This window comes from Anabas testudineus, chromosome 10 (genome assembly GCF_900324465.2).
Source record: "Anabas testudineus chromosome 10, fAnaTes1.2, whole genome shotgun sequence".
Taxonomy (NCBI): domain Eukaryota; kingdom Metazoa; phylum Chordata; class Actinopteri; order Anabantiformes; family Anabantidae; genus Anabas; species Anabas testudineus.
In genome coordinates this window covers 6,711,012-6,734,606 of record NC_046619.1, presented here as the reverse complement: position 1 = coordinate 6,734,606, position 23,595 = coordinate 6,711,012, and the positions used below count along the sequence as shown (strand labels likewise).

The 23,595-nt window shown below is 41.5% G+C and overlaps 3 protein-coding genes across 5 annotated transcripts in view; 1 reads left to right on the top strand and 2 right to left on the bottom strand.

The window, feature by feature from the left end:
• tenm2 (teneurin transmembrane protein 2) overlaps positions 1–6,778 on the top strand; it is a 143,301-nt gene extending 136,523 nt beyond the window's left edge. For both annotated transcript variants that reach the window (XM_026357023.1, XM_026357025.1), the window contains 9 exons: positions 819–1,054; positions 1,167–1,463; positions 1,709–2,266; positions 2,400–2,669; positions 2,850–3,260; positions 3,404–3,514; positions 3,729–3,996; positions 4,185–4,315; positions 4,432–6,778. In XM_026357023.1, coding sequence (XP_026212808.1) covers positions 819–1,054; positions 1,167–1,463; positions 1,709–2,266; positions 2,400–2,669; positions 2,850–3,260; positions 3,404–3,514; positions 3,729–3,996; positions 4,185–4,315; positions 4,432–5,169 — 3,020 coding nt within the window. In that variant the 3' untranslated portion in view covers positions 5,170–6,778. The remainder of the gene's footprint in view (positions 1–818; positions 1,055–1,166; positions 1,464–1,708; positions 2,267–2,399; positions 2,670–2,849; positions 3,261–3,403; positions 3,515–3,728; positions 3,997–4,184; positions 4,316–4,431) is intronic.
• Positions 6,779–9,057: 2,279 nt separating this feature from the next.
• LOC113161064 (cysteine-rich and transmembrane domain-containing protein 1-like) lies at positions 9,058–14,697 on the bottom strand. 2 transcript variants are annotated; one of them, XM_026358570.1, is made up of 4 exons: positions 14,566–14,697; positions 13,679–13,745; positions 11,407–11,723; positions 9,058–9,865 (listed from the first exon to the last, which is right to left on the bottom strand). In XM_026358570.1, exons 3-4 carry the CDS (start codon positions 11,702–11,704, stop codon positions 9,762–9,764), a joined length of 402 nt encoding a protein of 133 aa, XP_026214355.1. In that variant the 5' UTR covers positions 11,705–11,723; positions 13,679–13,745; positions 14,566–14,697; the 3' UTR covers positions 9,058–9,761. The 2 variants fall into 2 exon arrangements, with proteins under 2 accessions (XP_026214355.1, XP_026214354.1); XM_026358569.1 differs by lacking the exon at positions 13,679–13,745.
• A 3,937-nt stretch (positions 14,698–18,634) lies between these two features.
• eif4ebp3l (eukaryotic translation initiation factor 4E binding protein 3, like) lies at positions 18,635–22,041 on the bottom strand. Its single transcript, XM_026358277.1, has 3 exons — positions 21,897–22,041; positions 20,192–20,368; positions 18,635–19,185 (listed from the first exon to the last, which is right to left on the bottom strand). Exons 1-3 carry the CDS (start codon positions 22,027–22,029, stop codon positions 19,157–19,159), a joined length of 339 nt encoding a protein of 112 aa, XP_026214062.1. The 5' UTR covers positions 22,030–22,041; the 3' UTR covers positions 18,635–19,156.
• Between the last annotated feature and the right edge of the window lie 1,554 nt (positions 22,042–23,595).

Below are 23,595 nucleotides of genomic sequence, written 5' to 3'. Positions count from 1 at the left end.
AGGTTGTTCAGACAGAGAGAGCAGAGAAGATTTATCTAAAGGCTGTTGCTGCCAAGTCAGTGGAAAAAGCTTCATTTGTCTGTTTGAGGCATTGTTAAAATGTGCCTGGAGCTTTATTACAAATTGGCCTTATGGATTACTGTCATTTATGGCAAGGCTTCAAAAGGAGACACCATCTGATCCCCTCACCTTTTGTAAATGAAAACAAAAGCTCTCCCATCTAAATCTACCACATATTTCTGAAAAAAATGTTATCTTACTTTTCCCTTCAGCATCTTTAAGACACATGTTTTCAGACATCAGAGGAACTCTGCTGCCTCGGCATTAGGCACAGGCTTATCTACTTCCATTCGTGTGTTTGAGCATGTTTCTTGCTTATAAGAAGATCTGGGTTAAAAAGGGGGGTGCATTGCATTTGCAGCCTGCCGCAATACACAATACATTACATATCATCTCATCCCATATTCATTATTGATGACACCAGGTCAGCTAAATCAGTTAGGAACCTTCCTTACTGCACCCAACCCATACCCAGTCTAGCCAAAAGGACACTCTGACCAGTATGCAGCAAGCTGTGGCCATGTCATAGAAAAACATACTTACTTTTTATGTTACAGGAGTTTATTTGTTACATTGAGGGAGCGTACAAGCAGCTCGTTTTGTCTCACCCTAATCACACACTTCCGGTTTTAGATTTTCAGGAGTATTGTTCTCACATTCTTTCTCAAGTAGGCAGAATTTGAATGCATAGACTAAAATCCTATTCTTCCTGGCCTTTTTCCTATACTCATAATATGCTTATTTGTCTCCCCCTACAGACCAGGTGAGGAACAGTTATCAGCTGTGCAACAATGGTACCCTGAGAGTGATGTACGCCAATGGAATGGGCATCAGCTTTCACACAGAGCCCCACATCCTGGCAGGTTCTGTTAGCCCTACGATTGGTCGCAGGAATATCACTCTGCCTACGGATAATGGCCTCAACTCCATTGAGTGGCGTCTGCGTAAGGAGCAGGCCAAGGGCAAGATCACCGTGTTCGGCAGGAAGCTGAGGGTGAGTTGTTGTTTGTAATAAGTTACAGATGGTCTTGTTAACTTAAGCGATATTTATCATATATTTAAACAATTTAAAAATTAAAACTCAGAAACATTTCCCTTGTCTTTAGGCTCACGGGCGCAACCTCCTCTCCATCGACTTTGACCGCAACACACGCACAGAAAAGATTTATGATGATCACCGCAAGTTCACACTTCGCATCATGTACGACGCTCAGGGCCGGCCAGCTATGTGGTTGCCCAGCAGCAGCCTGGCAGTGGTCAATGTGTCCTATTCATCCACCGGACAGCTTGTCGGGCTGCAGAGGGGGAGCATGAGTGAGAGGACCGAGTTTGATCCCCAGGGACGTATCCTGTCTCGTTCTTTTGTTGACGGGAAGGTGTGGAGCTACAGCTACCTCGACAAAGTAAGTACCTGGAGTAGTAGTGTTTATTTTTAACACTGTCAAACTTTACAAAACCAAGCCAACAGAAGAAAGAACATATTTGGATTGCAAAATTGAGTGAAATAATACATCATTTTCATGGTTATGAAGATTCAAATTTGTCAGCTGAGAGAAAATTAGTCCTGCTGCTATTTCACAGCAGGGTAGTCACCCATTGATAATGCTATTATATTAATCCGTATTGTGCCCTGCTCTATTTTTTTCAGTCTATGGTGCTGCTTCTGCAGAGCCAAAGACAGTATGTCTTTGAGTTTGATGCCTCAAGTCGTGTCACAGCTGTCACCATGCCCAGTGTGGCTCGCCACACAATGTTCACACATGTCTCAGTCGGCTACATTCGCAACACCTACAACCCCCCAGAGAGCAATGCCTCCATCATCCACGACTTCAGTGAGGACGGCAGACCCCAGGCCATACACTACCTGGGCACCGGCCGCCGAGTTCTCTACAAGTACGGAAAGCTGGCAAAGCTGTCAGAGATTGTGTACGACAGCACTGCCGTCACCTTCGGTTATGATGAGACAGCTGGTGTGCTGAAGATGGTCAATCTGCAGAGCGGGGGCTTCTCGTGCACCATTCGCTACCGCAAAATGGGTCCCCTTATCGACAAGCAGATCTACCGCTTCAGTGAGGAGGGAATGGTCAACGCCAGGTTCGACTACACCTACCATGACAACAGCTTCCGTATCGCCAGCATGAAGCCAGTCATCAGTGAGACGCCACTGCCTGTTGACCTCTACAGATACGACGAGATCTCTGGAAAGGTGCAGAAATTTAGTTCTAATTTACTTTGTGTCTTTGAGCGAACATTTACAAAACCAACATAGTGTGTCAGTGTACTTTCTTTTGCTGTGAGAGGACCCGCCTTGTAACTGAATCCTTCCCTCTATCCTGCAGGTGGAGCACTTTGGAAAGTTTGGGGTCATTTACTATGACATTAATCAGATCATCACCACAGCTGTTATGACGCTGAGTAAGCATTTTGACACCCACGGTCGCATCAAGGAGGTCCAGTATGAGATTTTCCGTTCACTCATGTACTGGATGACAGTGCAGTATGACAGCATGGGACGGGTGGTGAAGAGAGAGCTCAAAATTGGGCCCTACGCCAACACCACTCAGTACCGCTATGATTATGATGGAGATGGACAGCTCACTGGTGTCAAGGTGAATAATCGGTGCAGAGATAGTGGAATTTTAGGTTCCTTCTTATCTCAGAAATGTCAGCTGTGTTAAATTTGACGCACAAGTTGCAGTTTGATGCTGGCTCTTACCTTGTCAGGACACACAGTAGTTATTGCTCTAACAGACACAAGCATGACTTTTACATCTCATTGTTTTTTCCAGGTGAATGACTGGTCTACCTGGCGCTACAGCTACGACCTGAATGGCAACCTCCATCTGCTGAATCCCGGAAACAGCGCCCGGATCTTGCCACTCCGCTATGATCTCAGAGACCGCATCACACGCCTAGGAGATGTCCAGTACCGCCTAGATGAAGACGGCTTCCTCAGCCAGCGTGGTTCAGACGTCTTCGACTATAACTCCAAAGGTCAGCTACTCAGGGCCTACAGTCGAGGCCCCGGTGGCTGGAGTGTTGTTTATCACTATGACGGGCTTGGCCGCAGGGTGTCCACAAGGAACAGCATGGGACAGCACCTTCAGTTCTTCTATGCTGACCTCAATCATCCAACAAGGATCACACACATCTTCAACCACTCCAGCTCTGACATCTCATCGCTCTACTATGATTTGCAGGTAGATTTCGTTGTACAGAGATGTGCCCTATCCAGCTCTTATATTCCCAAATGACACACTAAAGCTGTGACTTGTGACAAAAGCCTTATTTTGAAACATAGAGTGATAAAAATGTACTGGATTTCTCACTTTCTCATGATCAGGGACATTTGTTCGCCATGGAGGTGAGCAGTGGGGAGGAATACTACATAGCCTCTGACAACACCGGCACACCACTGGCTGTCTTCAGCAGCAACGGACAGATGATCAAACAGGTAACACACTTGAATCTCACTTCAATCAGTTATTGCACCTAAATAGTTTGTGCTCCTTTTTGAACACATAAAATTAGTAGACCAAAAATTGTATGAAGGATAAGAAATAGGTTTAAATACTAATTCATTACTAACTCCAGTGATGCCTCTATGTAATTCCCCCTGTGTTGTAAATAAATACCAAAAGCAACCTGAGTATGCTTGTATAACCCAGGTCCAGTACACAGCCTATGGAGAGGTGTATCTGGACTCCAATCCAGAGTTCCAGCTGGTGGTGGGTTTCCACGGTGGTCTCTATGACCCTTTAACTAAGCTGGTCCACTTCACCCAGCGGGACTACGATGTCTTGGCTGGGCGCTGGACCTCCCCCGACTACAGCATCTGGCCCAAGATAGGGAAGGATCCCTCTCCATTTAATCTGTACATGTTCAAGAACAACAACCCCCTCAGTGACATGCTGGATGTGAAGAACTATGTCACAGGTAAAATAAAAATATGTACTAATATGGTGAAAGCTGCATTTTGTTGTATCTTTACATAACATGTCCAATTCATGGATAAAAAGAAAGAATTGAACCCAATTTTACTCTTATATGACAAAAATTATGTATTTGCTGCTATAAGTTTGTCATTCACCAATGTAAATATCCATCTACGTCTGCTGCTGTAGATGTGAAGAGCTGGCTGGTGATGTTTGGCTTTCAGCTCAGTAACATAATCCCGGGGTTCCCTCGACACTCGCTGTACTTTGTGGAGCCACCGTATGAGCTGCGGGTCACCCAGCACTGTGAGAACGGACAGGTACTGCTGTGCAAATAATCTTTATCTTTATCAAATCCAAACTGTAAAGGTGTTGCAGTGATATAGGTTCTGTCAGGATTTTTTATATTAACACTTCATCCAATTTTCCAATGTAGCTCATCACTGGTGTGCAACAGGCAGCAGAGCGTCACAACCAGGCTTTCATGGCCCTCGAGGGTCGACTCCTCAACAAGGAACGTCGTAGGCGAAAGGACAAGCCAGGTCACTGGTTTGGAACCAGCACTCCCATAATAGGCCGAGGAGTAATGCTGGCATTGAAGGAAGGTAGAGTGGTGGCTGGTGTGTCAGCTTTGGCCAGTGATGACAGCCGCAAAGTGGCTCTGGTGCTCAATGGCGCCCAGTATCTTGAAGGCACCCATTACACCCAGGATGGGAAAGACTGTCACTACTTCGTCAAAGTAGGCTCTGCTGACAGTGACCTGTTGGCCCTTGGGCTTACAAACGGTCGTAAGTCACTGGAGAGCGGTATCAATGTGACAGTGAGTGGGCGGTCAAGGAGAGGAGTGACTGTGGAGTTTGCAGTTCCATCATTAGTACTGAGTGTTCGCTACGGGCTGGCTGCCGATGTGCTGGATGAAGAGAAGGTAAGACTGTTGGAGCTGGCCAGGCAGAGAGCACTGGCAGGGGCCTGGGCCAAAGAACAGCAGAGGGCCAGGGATGGGAAGGGAGGCAGTCGCCTCTGGACGGAGGGGGAGCGACAGCAGCTCCTAACAACGGGCAGAGTACAAGGCTATGACGGTTACTATGTGCTGCCTGTGGAGCAGTATCCAGAACTGGCTGACAGCTGCAACAACATCCAGTTCCTCAGACAGAACGAGATGGGCAAGAGGTAACAGCCCACCTGAACTTCTCTTCCCTCTCTGCCACCTTAACATCTCTAAATCCTGCACCTTTTTCCTACCCAGCCTCCTCGACCCTACTCCTCTCAAAACCCATGGAGAATTAACCAACTAATGGGGTTACTCACGGAACGCTGCAGGGACTTTTAAAAGAATGACTTATCAGAAAACATATTATTGTTAATTTTACTGCCACAGGCAAAAAAGTTTAGTCATATGTTTGTTTTTTTAATAACTTTGAACAACTGAAAAAGCACTGAAGAACTTTGAGAACTGTTGCTTAATGAATAAGAAGATTTCCCCTTTTTTTAAAAAGATGATGATATTTTCGCCCATATTTTTTGGGTCACACCGAGAGCGGCCACGATGGCTACTGAACACACGGCGGAGTTGTACTGCGCTGGCACCTGCAGTGACGGCTTGTCTGTCTCTAATAGACACTGAAGGCAAAGGGACCAAAGTGGAGACAAAGTCGCTCCTGGGTGCAGCCATTACAGCTACACATCAACAGAGGACATCATAACACAGCGACAGACAAGACAAGGTTAAAGTTCGCCCAATACTATGAGTCGTCTCCCTGTCTCAGGCCTCCCATCGCGCACCACGGACCAGTCCTCTGCTGCTGAGGCGGCACACGTCCAACCAAGCAACACACTAGCTAATGGCATCCTTGAACAACATACAAGCTGTTAATGGACAAGAGAATAAACTTTTTAAAAAAAACAAAGTCAAAAAAGTGATGGCTATATTTGTGGACAGTGATATCACACAGCATTGTTTATTTTGAAATGGGGAGAATCATATTACTACATATGTGTCCGACTACACTAAATTTCAGGATGTTGCGTATACTGTAGATGCCGTAGTTTTGTACGTTTCAGTCGCGGTAGAATTGTGAGACTTTCACCAAGGCACTTCTGTACAGAACGATCAGACACACCACTCACACAGTCTGGAAAACATGTTAAGTTAGTATTTATTTTACTTTTCTTCTTTTTTTATTTATTTATTAGTACTATATGACAATCATGAATGAGTCACCAGTTCTATTCTAAAGGAACATTAATGGACGAGTGTATTTTCTTTTGTAAAATATGTAAGAATGTTCATTTTGTTTTTTTGTATTAATTTCTGTTTGCTGCCAGGCAAATAATAGTCACTCTCAAAAAGAATAATTTATGTAATAAAGTGTTTTAAAAAAAAACGGTTTATACTTTAAATAAAGTCTTTAAAACTGTGAAATCTGTTTTTTCGAAATATATTTCGATGTACAGTGTATAGACCTACCTTTATGCAGCACAGTAGAATATTGTTCAGAATATCAAGTTTTATATTTCTAAGAGGAAGTGGCTTGTAATGTGCAAAATCTTTAGCTGGTCTTACTACTCTAGAGTTTTGTGGCACTCTAATATTCCATATCTACAATATCAATCCCCAGTTTGTTGTTTTTGACTGTTTTTTTGTTCGGAAGCAGATATTTCTGTCCTAGATCCCAAGAGCAGTAGCAGTAATGGATCCTTCTCACTGTGAAGAGACTCGTGCTGGATGTCATAATGTACCAAATCAGTATTATCAAAGGATGATTCTTATACATTCACTGAAACGAGACTCTTCTGAGAACCTTATCAATAAAACATAATTGTTTACTTCAACTGAGCATGGTGTAGTTTACTTTCATCTCTCTTTTTTTTATTCGTTTTGTCTTTAAAGACTGATGTTCTTTTTATGCTTTAACAAATTCCATCAGACTTGAATGGCGTGCATTAATTATAGAGGCACTAAAAGCAATGTTCCGCTGATTAAGATAGGCGTTCTTTTTGTTTGTTTGTTTCCATCATGCATCACGCTAACTGTGAAGGTACATTTTTCTTCAGATATCCTTGTCTAAAGAAGAAAGAAAAGAAAGATTAAGACACGAATGACAGTGTTGTCTTAATGGCATGGAAACAGCCACACTTCACTACAGTTTTCCTCCCTCCAGAAATAATAACACATAGGGACCAATATTTTAGATGCTGACTGTTCATCGATTCTAATGTGCTTTTAAGTGGCCATTAAGATCACTCCTGTTAACTCCAAATGCTTGGCTGTAATTGTAATTTTCACAGATAATTCCCACTGTTTAACTGGTTTTGAGATACCTCGGCCTGTTTCAGCAGTGGTAGAGAGTGTGAATAAGGTTTGTAATATTAACCACAGTTATGAACAACTTCATCTCATTAAGATGAGCTCGTACAAGCAAAATTAAACACCTGTGCTTTGCCTGTTAACAGAAGTCAGAATGTCTGTTTGTTACAGAGTGCACAAACCTTTTTTGGGCTTGGTTTAGCGCATTGGTTGAAGTTATCCTTTCAGGAGACAGATGACAAAAGGAAGGTGACTGTGAGCACAGAAATGAAACGCCATATGTTAATGTTGCTTAATGTGTGCAGTGTTACTGTGAAAATGAACAGTATTATTACTACTACTACTACTATCTACTAATATCTTTTGCTAATTCAATACCAACCAGTGTGCACTGGTACAAACTGACTCCATATATATACACATACATGCAACATATCACACTTAATTCCTTCCATGAAAGGAAGTTCCAACTTTATTTTATTGACACACTGTTTATTGGTCCAGGGTGTCAATTAGGAACTCCAAAATAAATGCCACTACAACATCTTTTCTCTGTAGCATATTATAAACAGCCCTCACATAACTGGCACTAACTTTCCAACATGCTGTGAGTTTGTTTTATTGGGGAAGCTGATTTTATGACTAAAAATTGATATTAAAGTATTTGTAAATACTAGTAAGAAGTCAGTCAGGATATAACATCATCTTTTCACCTTTTCAGATTTGTTAGATATCTTTTTACCAGATATTATCACCAGGTTTTCAAGTTTTCTATTGTTGCATATTGTGTTTTCAACACCCATATTACATTACCCATGTTTTGGGAATGTTAAAATTAGTGCAAACATGCCATCTCTGTATCTCCTCATAACAAACGCATCACTGGGCTCTCTAGGTCATTTCTCTCTCACCTTTAATGGCAAATATAAACCAGTGTATGTTTATAGTTTGTTGTACAGTTTATCCATAAATACATACTAAAAGCTAAAGTCTAAGCCGCAACTCACTGTTGGTTTTTGGTATCAGTTCACTGGCAAATATCACTGTCCACTGACAAACCAGTGGATTGTCATCCTTGCTTTAATGTCAGATGTCGATTTGTGGTAGTCTACAGTGGTGGGAGCCATAACATTAACATTAAATTGGAGTGGAACATTGAATTTCCTGTGCCATAAGTCTTGTGTAATCTTGGTTGCCGATAATGCTAAATTCTTCCTGCTTTCTTTTTAACATGCAGCTGTTGTTGGTTTAGACAGTTATTTCACGCTAGAGGTGCAGCTAAATTCTGTCACAGCAACGCAGAGCACATGTGGGAGATGCATACACGGCTTGAGGTTTGCAGGCCTCTGGGAGCTGACCAATCACAACAGGCAGAATTTTCTAGAAAGAGTGGCTTAAAGAGACAAGATAAAAAGGTCTGAGGGAAAAATTATGAGTTTTATGAACTTTGCACCATTTTCTCATAAACACGAAGTTGAAAATTAGCATAATATTGCCCTATTTAACATCCCATACACCACTCACATATATAACCTGCTGACCCCTGCCCCCCAAATGAACACAAATTCCAAACCTTTCCGTTTCATGAGAATAAATTATTTTAATGCATGATTGACACTTTAAGCAAAAAAGAAATCTAAAAAGGTAATTTTTAAGTTAGGCAATGACATTTTTTTCATATTTTCAGTTTTATCTCCAAGGTATTTAATAAAATAATATTAGAATATTTTAACAGTAATCAAACATAAATCACTGTCATTGTTAAAAATGCATTTCATTTATTGTCACATAATTCCAACTGAAAACATACATCTAAAAACAGCCAGTGTGCAAATGAAAGGGAAACATTTCAAGCATCTCATCTCGTTACCAGACAGGATCTTAGTGGCCTTTGGGGCCACTAGGATAGGAGAGGGGCTAGTCCTTGGGCGTGGTAAGTAGCATAGCTAAAGAGGGAATGAGAGAGGTCTGAAGATGGTTGGAGGGAAAGGCAGGCTTATCCTACAGAGGTAATCATCATAAAGTGCCAAAGAGCATCACAATAGATGAGCCTAAGATCCAAGTACACTGTATGTGTGAGTTTATGTGTATCTAAGTTGCCTGTGTACAGTACATGCTGCCTGGTGTGTGTAGGTGTACAATTACAGTGAAGAGCCTGAGATTCAGGTTGTGTTTAGAAGCTCAGTTACAAGCTGCTACAGAGTAGCCCCTGAACAGGGTCATTAAGTCAGTCCGTGCAGAGCGTATCACATCAAAGGGGAGTTAAATGGATCTGGGAAGACGCTTCCATATGGGATCGAGGCTTTTATTTATAGACTAGCAAAAGACTTGTAGAGGAAACAGAGGGGCGGATGTTAGGGAGCGGGAGGTTTAAGGCAGACGCGGGGAGAAGATGATGGGGTTTGAGGCACAGAAATGGGGGCAAGAAGGTAACGGTGGTGAACAGCTGGGGAATAGCGTTATGTCAGCATGTCCCAGAGACAGCAGCAACACAGAGCTGTCCAGCAGGCTGTCAGGCACGTGTCTCCTGTGTTGTCTCTCCTCCTGTCCTCCACCACATACACTGCAGAGAAAGAAAGAGAGGAGATGGGAAGGGTTGACAAGATGATATAGATAATAGAGGCAAAGGACTAGAAATCAATTAGCGACTTCTTTTCCTGAACTGTGTGAAACCAGAGGTAATTCTCAGAATTATGCTGTCAAGGCCTAAGCAGCGACTTCAAGTGTAACTGTGGCCGTTATGATTTTCCTCTAATTACGTTCATCATGGGAGGCACAGATCCACGGTAATGCCACGGCAGCCCACAGCCACGATCAGACAGTGTTACAGCTCAGTGAGATTAGTACCATTTTTAGGTATCACCGGGCAGATGAAATAAGAGCCTTTAGCACTGCACGGCCTCGTGCTCCAACAGCACATTTCCCTTTTACTTCACATGTTACAGCAGTGGCTGTATTTCACCTTTAGTCAATACATCTAAATTAGTAATGTGAAAGGATTATGTTGTCGTTATGTCAGGATCCATTTCAGATTAAAAAAAAAAAAAGTTCGAGTCAGACCTGAATGAATACATGCTACATGTCCTCATACTTGTGTTTGCGATTAATCATTTATGAGGAGGAAAACAATCATCCAGCTTTTAACAGCCAGGGGCGGTGAGTGTGTATCCAAGGTGACCAGTTCCTGGTCAACAGAAGAAGTGAAGCAAGCTAAGCACTTATCATACAGAGATCAGATAACAATAGGACAAAGAACTGGCTAATGGTTGACTAATATTTAATAATGGGTTTCTCCATTAAATGAGTCACATCCAAATCTTGATAGCAGAATACTGTCCTTTGATCAACCAGAAGAGGCTTATCTTTAGTTGGTCACATGAGCAGTAACACATCGCTGCTTGCTCTAATGCACAAATGCGTTAACTGGGTTTCCCTGGACATGTTCTCTTTGCATATTCATTTGCATATTCATGCATTTTATGTTTCACAATTTGTGCTAAAGTTTATGCTGGATACCAGTTGCAAGGTGCTACTGCCTGGCTTAACTTCTCAATTTGTATATTTAACTGCTTACTATGTGCAAAAACACTTTAGCATGTTGGTGGAGAAGCATATAACACGTAGAACACAGCTGCCCGACGTTGTTAACCCATGTACAGCAGAGTGAACACTTTACATTTTGTTATTCTTTCGCCTCTTTTAGTGAGAAACACTGGAGGCCAAACCCAAGCCTCCCACCAACATATTACTACTGTTAAAAAATAGAAATGACTTATGATGTGTGGTTCTGTCACAGAGCACATGATAGTCTAGCATGGGAAATATCACCAAATAGAGAGGGCACCTTTAAAAGCTACTGCAGTGAAAGACAACTTAATGTCACTGTAAAATTAAAAAGCTCATTGCGATCATTAATCCCTAAATCAGCTCTTACTTGGATTGCTGACCCTCACCTTGCTCCTTAGAGCAGTCTATCAATGCTTTCTAGGCGTTGCACTTTTTTCAGTCAACACATTATTCAGGATAAAAGTCTTATATCCGTTGACCCTTCTGTTCTTTTATTATTATAAATACGGCTCTTTTTGTTATTGTGTTACATCTCACCTGTGTTTTTTGGAGCCTCCCCATACACAGGCCCAGGAGGGGGCCCACCCTGCCAGCCAAACTGTGGTTGTCCAGGGTACCCATAAGCAGGCTGTCCTGGGCCAGGATAAGGACCTCCAGGTCCTGCTGGTCCAGGAGGGTAGTTAGGGTATGCTGGATTAGGCTGTTCCATATTGACAGGGTATCCCTGTTGAGGATAACCCTGTGGTGGATAGCCATGTGGAGGTGCGCCCTGGGCTGGGTAGCCTGGAGCATTGGGTCCATTGCCAGGGTATGGAGGGGGCTGCTCAAAATTCATCTTGAGATTGAACAATCACCTGAATGAGAAAAAAAAATTAGAGCTAGAGTTATTCATTTTAATTATTGAGTGGACACATCGAAGACGTGTCCTATATATTTGTCAATGGTAAAACTAACAGGGGGCGAATACAAAGTACTGCAAATCATGACCACACGAGAGACAGAACGTTAAAAATTAGCACAATTTCTGTTTCTGCCTTTATGTAGACATATCTGTAAAGACATACTTCAAATTGCAAAATACTAATCAACATGTGTCATCAGGCATATGAGGACTGAATTGCATCGTTCATAGTTAGTCATACAGTACGAATATACGCTGTACACCGATATGCCGACCACACCAACAGGACCCTTTTGGGTTTATTAAATATTTTCTGCGTTCAGAAATTCAGTGTGCTGTAATTCTATTTTATTTAATAAAAACGACAAATCAGATCAGTGTGTGGTATTTTACAGACCGCTTGTGTGTGTGCGTCTACGTGTGTATGTATTTCAGCCCCTAGAGTCGCATTAAGCTATACATTCCCCTGAGTCCTGACATACAGCGAGTGCACAACATTTTCAGACAGGCACACAAATGATGCAACCATTTCCCCGAACAGAAAAGTAAAGAGCGTATAAAGCCTACTCCTGCCGTTTCTTGCTTTTGCAGACTCATACTGCAAACAACCGTGCTCCCTACAGTCACAAAGGACAGACAATTGCTGCTTATTATTTTATAGTTTGCTGAGGGAGTCTTATGAGTCAATGGTCAATCACAGTCCCAACCAGAGATAAGCACCATTTATCTTTATGTTCACACACAGACTTTAGAAATGGAGGCAACGGCTCCACATTGTTCAGGGAGAGGGAAGTCAAGTGCACCATGGGAAAGAAAAGCTGGTCTTATTTCACATGTCAAGTTAGCAAGATCACACATTCACCACAAGTTTCTGAGAGATGTGTGAAACATAAGAGAGACAATTTAGGAAACCATTTGCAGTTGCTTACCCAGGAAGTGATTTTATCTTATGTGGCCATTGTGGAAGTACAATAAACCTTTGTGAACATCTTATTGTGTAAAGGTTGTTTGTTCCACTTTAGACCTTACAATACAGAAGTGCATTTCTCAACCAACCACTAATGGCTCCTGATCAAGTAGAACTGGGTTCATCACAACCCTCATGCTAGCCTTCATCACTCTATTTGCTCATGTGGAACAGCCACAACAAAAGGAAAGTGGAGCACTGCAATGCCACTAGTCCTCCTGGGAGACCTCGGTCACGTTCCATTTTATTAGAAATACATGGCAAAAACTAATGTAGGCTAATACAACAGTCCTGCAATAAATCCTGCCGTCATGCAAGTCAAACAAAATGTTTAGAGGAGATTTGTAGACAGCTTTACAGAGGCTCTAGTTTTAAGGAACTTTATTAATCCTGTAGGGAAGTTGCTTTGGAGTGCTGTTTAACTGTACTAGCAGGCTTTCCTATTAGTTTGTCCACCTCATTTAGATTAGATTTACGAATAACTGAATTCTTTAAAGCTACTGACACATGACAAGTTGTCTATAACCATGGTTACTTTAGTCCAGGAGGAAGAGAACGATCCCTGCGATTTGCTTTTGTTGTAGTGAAAAACAGAATAGCCCATTTCTCTGCCTCCTTGTTTACAGGGAAGTTTTGATGACTATCAGTTTCACCTCAGAAGTCACTTGTGACATTGCTAGGCACAAGCTGAGAAAGGGCTTGTTTCAAATCACCTTACAAATAATCAATAGTCTGATGCCAATAATATCTACAACATCAAAGTTCATTTTCTCGGTCACCTTGCCTTTATTGTACCAATATAAACCACTATTCTTTGGTGTGAAGTTTTACAGGTCTCAACTCATATAAGTTTGTGCGTGCGTTTATTTCATAAGCTTATGGTCATTTGCATGCTGTTTATTTTTCCCCTGCTGGGTTCAGGAATAAGTGAGTAAGCTCACCTTACACAATGTTTCCACAACAGTCACGGTGATAATACCACTTTCAGTACACCTAGGATGTCCGGATCTAGGTGGAGATAAAACTAGATCCTGACCAAACTAAATTGTAAAACCCATCCAGGCCAACATTAGCTGCTGTTAAGATGATGAAAAGGCCACTGCTCTGGTTATAAAACACAAGTACAATGTACACAGGGTACTGGGATAAAGAACATTTTTATTTTGATTGCTATTTAAATAGTAAATGTAGCAGTTAAGCAAACAAAGAACAACAAATGCATGTCGGCCTAGTTTATACAAAAAAAAGGGCTTAATTTAATTGAGACTATGCTGGACAAGCTGGGATATCAATGTTACACAGCAGTTCTGCAGCCTGGCAGCTTGTTGGTTTTCTACATCTAAAGATATCACAATACTAAGAGACTGGTTGTGTAAGTGAAGACAACCCTTTGGGCCTAATTAGGAACAATCAGAACCACACACACACACACACACACACACACACACACACACACACACACACACACACACACACACACACACACTTGGCTTAGTCACGATTAGACATGAGCTGCAGTAATTTGAGTTGGAAGTTTATTATTAACGTTAGCTTAAAATTAGCCTCAAACAATTTCTAGCCTATCAAACATTGGGGTTGGCAGAAACAATTGTGGATGTTCAATTCACCATTGCGACATTAGGTACGTGCATCAATATGAGGTTGAAAATTAGGAAAATTAATTACGACTAACTAACATATGCTGAATTGAAGTGACGCCTGCAGGCCACAGCTGAGCACACGTCAGTCTTCCAGCCCTCTATGTTCATGATGACAATGCTCGTAAACACATACAGATAAGATTTACGGACGTGTGTGGAGCACTTACCTCTGAGCGAACAGTGTCTCGGTTTAAAACTAATCAGCAGCGGTGTGTTCGCCTAAATAAAACCCCTCTAGCTTCAGTTTTTTCCAGGCTTTCTTTGCGCAGCCAGCGACCCTCTCGCCTCCACAACCCGAGTTCGCGTTATGTTTACGGGCCGTGACGTCACTCGCAGGGGGACGGCACGGGGAGTGCAAAGCACGGGATTGGCTGATTGACAGCCGCTGCTCGCGGGCGTCCAATCACAGGCCAGAGCGGTGACTGAGGTACGTCAGGGGGGAGAAAATGACTCCTGATCAGCTGATTAGAAAAATAAATAAAATAACACAACCTACACCTCACCGTGTCAGAGACGAGATCAATACGAGAGACAGAAGGGACAAGGTGGGTGACTAATATATGTTCATCTTTAATTAATGATATAGCTAATGTCGCCCTCAGAATTAGACTTTGCTTGTTGTTATACCTATAGAAATAGGGCGCACCTGTGTGTTATGAAAACAAAGTCAACAAAAATGTTCCAATTATATGTACATAAACATAAAACATTAACAAATATTTGTTGATAAACAGACACCAATATTCACCGGCTTAGAGACAGGTAGGAGTTGTGTTGATAAGGTGCATTACGAGTTTTTCCCAGCAGATGTCAGACTCTTCCCAGTCTGCTTTTGTCTTGTGTCTAGTGGCACTGCTTTGGACGTGTCAAGCTGTTGCTGTTGTTGTTGTTGTTGTTGTGTTGTTGTCTAGCTCACTCAATTTGCCAGCACGTTTGTTTTATTTTGTTGGGGAGTCTAGCTGTTCGCATTTGCCCTTCATATACTCCTTTTAAATTAAGTAATAGTAATTTTCAGCATGACTGTAGGTCCTTACATTCATAAAAGCATTTAATGAAATAATAATGATGCAAATGTATAGTATGGTATTGTATAACTAAAGTTTAGCTTGCATTTAAATTAAGTTCCACAAAAAAGGGAAAGGAATGCATTGAAACTAATGTTTGTAAAAAGTGCTTAACTATTCATGTGGGTGCAATTGCGCAATAAGTGTATGTGAAACTGTAAAATGCTCCATTGGGTTTGTTTATTGCAAAGCAGCCTATTTCTGAGTGAGTCTGCTCAAAATGAGCTATGGCTCATGAGCCAATGCGCTGCGCATGTAGGGCCTCAACTCAGTGTCAATGCCTTTGCTGTTTTTAGATAGCCAGTGATTTGACAGCGTTTCAATCCCACTGGGATCTTTGTCTGCTGAAAATGCTATACAGATGTTATTTTAAATAGCAGTGGTGTGTGTGTGTATGTCTACTTTTGTTTCTTCAATTTGTAACTAGACACAGAAACACACAGACAGAGTGAAGTGCACATGCACACATTTGCAAATACATGCAAAAGATATATTTAGTTTATTTTATGGTGAGTGGATGTTCATATATAGCACATAAAAGCCAAATGTCCACTTATGCTACTTATGTGAGTAGTAGCAATACTGTACCACAACAAATTGTCACATTTTACAAATTGATCATAGTTTGAGTTTGTATGGTAATCAGTAAAGTAACCATAGACCACAGCTCTCCCATGCATGTGTATGCACACAAAGGGGTCGGGAGACATAGAACACAATAATATAAGAATATATAGTCAATACCAGCAGCCAGCCAGCATGACAGCTGCAGTTGACAGTGAAACCTAAAAGTAACTGGTGTGTATTCTATGACAGACCATTGATAATATTATAGAGTTTTAAACTGATATCCCTAACCACATTTATCTACAATTGTACCATTATCTATGTGAATAGGCAAAATTATAATTCAAGTTATCTACAATTGCATTCTGACCAGTAAGAATGAAGTTTTAACATATCTACACGTACGTTTTAACTAGTCAAAATTCCTTTGCAAAGCAATGCCATTGCGCCGATTCAGCATTTACTAGACTGAAGAGTTTGCAATAATTTTGACTTATAACTAGTCAAAATTCATATTACAGATACCTTTGATAGCATTTTGAGTCATTATTAGTCACTAGTCAAAATGGAATGACAGGCGTCTTTAATTAGAATTGTGACTAGTCAAAATGTAGTTGCGAATATTTTCAGTCTTAGTATTACCAGTCGGAAATACATTAAAGATATCTGTGATGTGAATCCTGTCTACCTTGTATATGTTAAATCCGCTTTCCATAATCCTGTCTCCTTTGTGTATATTTATTCTTATTGCTATAGTATTCTGCAGTGTGCGAAGCAACATGACAGGTTTGACAGTATGTGTGTAAAATAGGTATCATACAACATCAACAGTTAAACTACAATCAATCTGAACAGTGAAATGTAAACGTTTCAGTATGTTAGTAATGTCAATTGAAGTTTGTATGTGTGATCATGTAGTAGACGAGCATGCGGTCGGCTTCTGGCCCTGTACCCTTCGCTGTCATGATAGATGTGACCAAGCAGGCAGTGTGTTTGAGTATCTGTTTACATTGTCACCCTGGTGACTCCGCTCTAGTCCGTACCATCAGCTTCAACTGGAGCAGCTGACGAAAATAGAACCACTTCAAGCAGACCGTTCTGCCCAACCCTCCTGGATGGGGAGCATGGAATATAGGAGGGATGAGGAGGCCAAAAGGGGGAATATTTTGTCTGTGGAAAAGAGCATTGGAGCAAGTTCATCAGGGTTCATTTGAACTCAGGAGTAATGCAGGGCTTGTGAAGTGAAGTTGTTTACAGTAGTGCATGAGTTCTCCATAAGTCCAGATGAAGTATTTCAAAATCAGAAGCAAACAGGATATTTGGATTCAGTTCATTTGTGTGTGATACAGTTAAATAGCATTTGTTTACTTTGAAATAACAAATCTTCTAAAATATACACAATAATGTGTGTTTAGCTCCAGTGTTGCACCAGTTGAAGACGTTCAATCAGATTAAGGAGGCTAAAATATGGTGTAAAGCCTAATATATGGTGCAATGGACAAAATACTGTGCACGTGGTTAAGCACGCTCTGAGTTTCTAACAGAAGTCTAAGGACCATTAATGAGTAAAACCCCCCTCGCTGAAATTCAACTTTTAGCTTTAATTTAATGCAACGTTGTCAGTCATGTCTGCAAGGCCATGGGACAAGAACAGCTGAGCGGACTGACCCACATCACTAGCACACACATGGGAAGCAGCTACCCAACTGTTCTCTCTTAAATGCTGCCTTGTATTGCATCAAGAATAACTTTCAGCAAGTTCAAACGTGCTGAAGCAAATATTTCTGCCATATCTGTCTCTAGATAGTTCACAGATACTCAGTAGATCCACTAATTGCATATTCAAGATAACTGCCTGATCAAATGCAAGCAGGTGTCACGCCCCACCTCAGCTCTGCAGAGTTGTTTCAGCACTGTAGGTCTGGCCTTTTGAGCTGCAGCTGCTCTCATTCCTTAAGACAAGGTCGACTCCTACAGGCAGCCTCCCCAATCTAAAGATCAGTGCCTGGAACGAGCAGGCATTCCTATCCCTGACCCAGCTGATACAGTGTGACAGCAGATTTTCAGTCACATGGGGCACTTGAAATAATTTCTGCTGTTAAGAAATACCAGAAAGTATAATTAAATGCATGTATTAATATAATTCTGACTGTTTTTCTCTTGAAACAACAGCATATGGCTGTTTGACTTTAAAGTTAACACAGCTGAAAACAACTCCACTGCTTAATCAGCAGAATCACAAAAACATACCAGTATATATGTGAGGTACTTTCACAGCTCACTGAGGCTTTTACATTATAAAGCTTATTTACTGAATAACTATGTACTGTGGACAGGACACTTTGGAGTCATGCATCAAGTAGACTGACCCTGAATAAAACTCTTAAAATTGACAAAAACAGTAAAAATAAATATGAAGCCTTTTCCCACTACAAGATGGTTGCAATGAGAGATATAGGGCAGGGAGGTAAAACAGTACTTGATTTGATTACTAATGTCTGCATGCAGCTCTGTGGTAATACGCAGGCAAAATTACAACAGAGGTTTGGAAAGAAGAGATTATGTTACTTAACATGTAACAGGAATAATAATCACACATAACTGCTGACAGTTTGAACAGCCTTTATTTGAAATGATTCACATTTCATCTCTCCCCCCATTCAAAACAGTACTAGTTGATTTTCAGTAGGCCCTAACCCCCCAATATTAGGAGACGGGGAATACAACAAAACAAAACTGATGCCTGCAGTGAAAAACCCTAATTTACATGTCTCCATGTAATCCTTCTATATTCCCCCAACTTAAAAAATAGGCTACATAGTACATTTTTTGTATTTACAAAAGATAAAAAAGTGAACTCAAAACAGATTTTCTTAATCTTGCTGCAGTTTGAGTGAGTAATACCATTCTGCTGCTTTACAAACCCCTTTGAGTCAAAAACACCCCATGTTTTTCTAACTTTTCCATTTTTGGTTCCTCAAAAAAAGCTTTTGTTTAAAAAAAAAAAAAAAAAAAAAAAAAAAAAAAAAAAAAAGTGAACAAAAGCATCATATGTAATGCATATTGGCCATTAATGACCTTGGAGGTGTTTTAACTAATAACTCTCCACAGGAGGTAGTACTGGATCTCAGATGTCCATGTCAAACTGGTTGTCATCTAGAGAAAAGACAAGAGATGGGGTTACGATTAATGAAAACAACTGGTCCTGAAGTATTTGCAATCCTTCACGTTTCTCACATTTTGTGTTCAGGATTCACTTTTATATAAAGTAATAATATAGAGTACACACGTCAGAGAAAGCAACAAACTACAAACACACACACACAATGACTTGCATGTTTACTGACTCAGACAAGGGAGACAGAATAAAAAGGGGGTCAACCCTATTCCCTGTGGTCTTTAAATGACAGAAGGAATGAAGTGAGACAGATTGATGTAAGGATGCATGTAACCTGATCATAAATATCTGTCTCAACTTGCCCATGACCCAAAAGCTTTGGTCACAGAGCCACGAAAACACAACGACACAATCAGTTTTAACTTTAAAATAGATAATCAAAAATGCAGAAGATTCCACGTAGCTGTTTATTTACTAGATACGTATATCTCAAAGTATCAGCAGACACCATCGGCCACATAGATAACACCAATCATCTGTACAGTACATAACAAAGGGACTGTTGAGTCACAGGCTGTTTTAAAGGTGCAAAAATCCTGGATGTGTACAAAGGCACAGTCCATGTCAAACTAAACAAAACACATGGTGAAAATGATGAGAGCACTACTGTTCTGATCCACAACACAGCACAACTGCTGTGTGAAAAAAGAAAATGGAAGCACGACACCACAGCAACTCATGCTGCACCTCTCTGCTTCATTAGCACATGCTGAAGACTCATAACATAAAAAGATTTATGGTGAGGACAAAATAAGCTGCAAGTTCCTGACAACACCACGTTAAAGCTAGAAAATGCAGACCATACCCGACAATTAATACAGTAAGAAGACACTGTCGTAAGTATTTATTATATTACCAGACTAGAGAATACCGGTTTATGACAATGGTTGAGTATAATACCAATTGTTTTGTAAAAATACTCCACTCTATAAACCTACTCGAGTTTAGAGAAGACCAGATCTAAATGGTAATAAATATGTTTACCTGCAATGTCCTTCTCTTCCTCTTCAGCCTCCTCTTTGAGATCCTGCAATTTCCCCACAGGGTGTGTAGCAGGCACTGTTACCCCTGGAATCTGTGGCAGGCAGCATGGGGGGGTCCGGGCAAGAGGGGAGTTTCGACAATCCAACAGAAACTTCCTGTCATAGATGATGCGGGTACCTATGTTTATGAATGAGAAAAAGAAAATCTGGTGTTTGGCCTGCAGAGAACAAACTTCTGATCTCACTTACTGAAAGACCAAATACTGAGATTTTACAGGATCGAGTCATTGTTTAGTTCTTACTAAAGCACCAATGTGCACATGTGTGGAGTTCTACTAATTATCCCCTACTGGGGGGGAAAGGGTTGAGAGGGAAAGGGGGGCTCCTGTGTATGCTCCAAGGGGAGGGACTCAAGGCTACTACTGCAATGAGTTCTAGGAAACTGGAGCACAAAACATTCTCTTTGAAGCACAGGCCTTGAGGTCACATGTTTCGTTCTCTGACTGGGCTAAACACCAACATGGAAGGCAGGAGCAACATGCGTAGGTATGCAGCCGATGTGCTCTTCCAGCAGGGACATAATTTAAGATTAAAGCTCCACACAAATCCGGCAGCTTGACATTTCTAAAGTCGACTTGGCATGTCTCAATGTCTGATAGCCTTTGGACTTAGGCCAGTGCCAAGCGAAAAACAGTGTCATAAATGTGTTATGGTATCTTTGACTGGGTCAAGGAGTGGTCTGCTGTTTATGCTATTCTATGCTAGAGTTTGAACCAGTCTGCACAGTATCAGCTCAGCCTCTCTGCAAAAGCAGAGCAAAAACATGTTACATAACAATAGAGTGGTGAGCAGTTTACCCTGGACAAAGGGAAATAAAGCAGAGAGGGAAGAGACAAAGAAATGGGGTGAGGAATGCAAGCTATAGTGCAACAATAAAAATGTGGAATACTAGTGAAAAGTTTGTTTTGCAACCTACTACTCTGTCAGTGAAAAACAACAGTTGCACATACTCCCCATGCATTAGTTCCCCCTCCCCTCATCCTCTTGACTTGTACAAAATGTTCTCTCTCCTGTCCCTCAAATGCAAAGAGCAGCATGGATAGGACAGCCCATAACATCTCCACCACTGCAGAGGCCAATCACTTTTTGCCGTTTTTTGCAGCTGAACACACGACACCCTCTTCAAATCACGGGGTCATCATCTCTTGTTGTCTTTAGTGTTTCTGATGCAACAGTAAATGATGTTTGCTCAGTCCTCAAAATGACTAATAGAAGTCTATAGTAATGGCAGTATTAAATGGCATTCTGCTGTTTGTTGCCTAAAAAGCAGTTGTTGGTATTCTAACAGCTGACTTTGTCAAATCAACACACACCATGTTGTTGACAACAGGAAGGCTGCAGCAGTCTGTGCAGAAAGTTAATAACAACAGGCGTAGATCCAACTTTGCCATGTCCTCTTTACGCCTACATGGTGTTCCTTTACTTACTTTTAGACGGAAACTAATACTAATTTTGGACACTTTCACCAGCTGTTTTATACATGGGCGAGCATCTGGTTGAGCTGCGTATATTTGCACGTCCACACCAACCGTTGACTTGCAGGTTGGTCAACTGCCTCTGGCAATTTCTGTAGTGTGGACACTGAAACTAAAATGAAGCACAGGGAGGAAACCATGTTCCTCTTTATTTTTTTTAAGACCTCTTACCTCCTGGCGTGGTGGAGAAGAGGGTCCCTCCGGGGGTCTGGCTGTAACAGTCGGGTAGCTGGGACCAGTCCTTCAGGGTGAGCACCCTGGTGGGGATGGGGCAGCTCTTCACTTGGTTCGTGCCAGTCGACATGCTAACTTCTGTGTCGCTTGTTTTTAAAGCCCTCTCCTGGTGACTACTCGCAACCTGGTACAAAAACAAACGACTTAAAAAGTTGTAGAGCTCTTAAAACCAACACTTACTAAAGTTGGCGTTATGCTATTGCTACTCATTCACCGAAAATTACAAAAACTAAAGTTCGTCGTGTTGGGCCCGGTGGTGTCCGTCTCCGTGAGCAGCTACCAGCGGCTAACATGTGCTGCATATGTAGCAGCCACTCGTGATGTTTTTGTGCAGCAGCTATGAGACACGTGGGACAACCGCTGTGGGGTGCGAATGGTTTCTGCTAGCAGGTAGTCCGTAGGGGCGGTCATACCACAAAAGCAAACGGACATATAGTTGATGCATTGGTGATGAGCAGTGAGGGGGACATTTAGACTCCAGGCGGGCTGTGTAGCAGACTGCAGGAAATAATCTGACCGGTTGGGAAAAGGGCTAACCTGAGATTGTTCTCTTTTTACTTTCCAACTCTTCATGCAACCTAATGTAACACAGACCTGCTGTTTTAGCTGATGGGGTAAACATTAATGACTACGACGTGACACGAGTTTCGTGTAGGGTTGTTCGGTGCAACACACTGTATGTAAACGGGGGCTTCCTTGCGCTTTTAAAGCTTTAGCAATGTGGTGATTCGGGGCTTTTGTGGTGTACAAAACAAGCGCACCCCGTCACCTCGTGGTTGTCACTCACTCGACGGCGCTGCCCCCTGCAGGCGAGTGGACGCCTGCGCACCGTGCACGTTTCTCACGAAGAGCTCATGTCAACAGCTGCAGCTTATCGACCTCAACCATCTTAACCGGTGCCACAGTTATCGAGAGAGGATGTACCACTTTAGCCTATTCTATTTTATTTATATATCACATGTCGATTCATTTGTTGTTTGTTTTTGCCATGTTTCGAGGTAATCAGGTTGTATTTTTATTCTTATTTTAGTGTTATCTCCTGAGTGATGGAGTATTGCTGTTCATTAGATTCCTGAAATGTGGATATTTGAACAATAAACATTAAAACATAAACAATTACAAGACACACAGCTACACGTTGTTTTCTCATTTAATAAATATTTAAATAATTCACACACAGCGGACACAAAATCTACCATAACATAATTTCACATAAAATCCCCGATTCCTGTGAAAAAATACACATAATTGAACAATTGAAACCCTTATTTTAGTGATGCCGAGTTTTGCATGCCTGCCGAGATCGGCATCCCCCACTCTAATCAGCGAGGAGGATGCAGATCTCGGCAACTCCGAGTTGCAAAATATTGTACCCCCCTCCCTTATTACCTGTAGCCTAACACACGTTATAACCAAATGCTGTAAATTGTCCATCTTTTAGATTATTTTAAGCTATTTTAAGCTCAAGTGTAACAAAGTACACTACAGATCTTTGTCCTATTAAAAATGTTACAGCAGATTAGTAGTGTTGAGGTTAATGAAGGTTTTCATTGTGGTTCGTTGAATGTATGAATGTTATTAATGGGTCGAACATTATCAAGGCAAGTTTAATCTAATACAATATCTGCTAATAATA

What these genes read in the sequence shown, in the direction of transcription:
- LOC113161064 (XM_026358570.1), bottom strand. Translation starts at nt 11,704, where the DNA reads ATGAATTTTGAGCAGCCCCCTCCATACCCTGGCAATGGACCCAATGCT. An exon ending in GGAGGCTCCAAAAAACACAG is followed by an intron (nt 9,866 to 11,406) that starts GTGAGATGTAAC and finishes CTTTCTCTGCAG; the next exon opens with TGTATGTGGTGGAGGACAGG.
- eif4ebp3l (XM_026358277.1), bottom strand. Translation starts at nt 22,029, where the DNA reads ATGTCGACTGGCACGAACCAAGTGAAGAGCTGCCCCATCCCCACCAGG. An exon ending in CTTCTCCACCACGCCAGGAG is followed by an intron (nt 20,369 to 21,896) that starts GTAAGAGGTCTT and finishes TCATAAACATAG; the next exon opens with GTACCCGCATCATCTATGAC. An exon ending in GGAAGAGAAGGACATTGCAG is followed by an intron (nt 19,186 to 20,191) that starts GTAAACATATTT and finishes TCTTTTCTCTAG; the next exon opens with ATGACAACCAGTTTGACATG.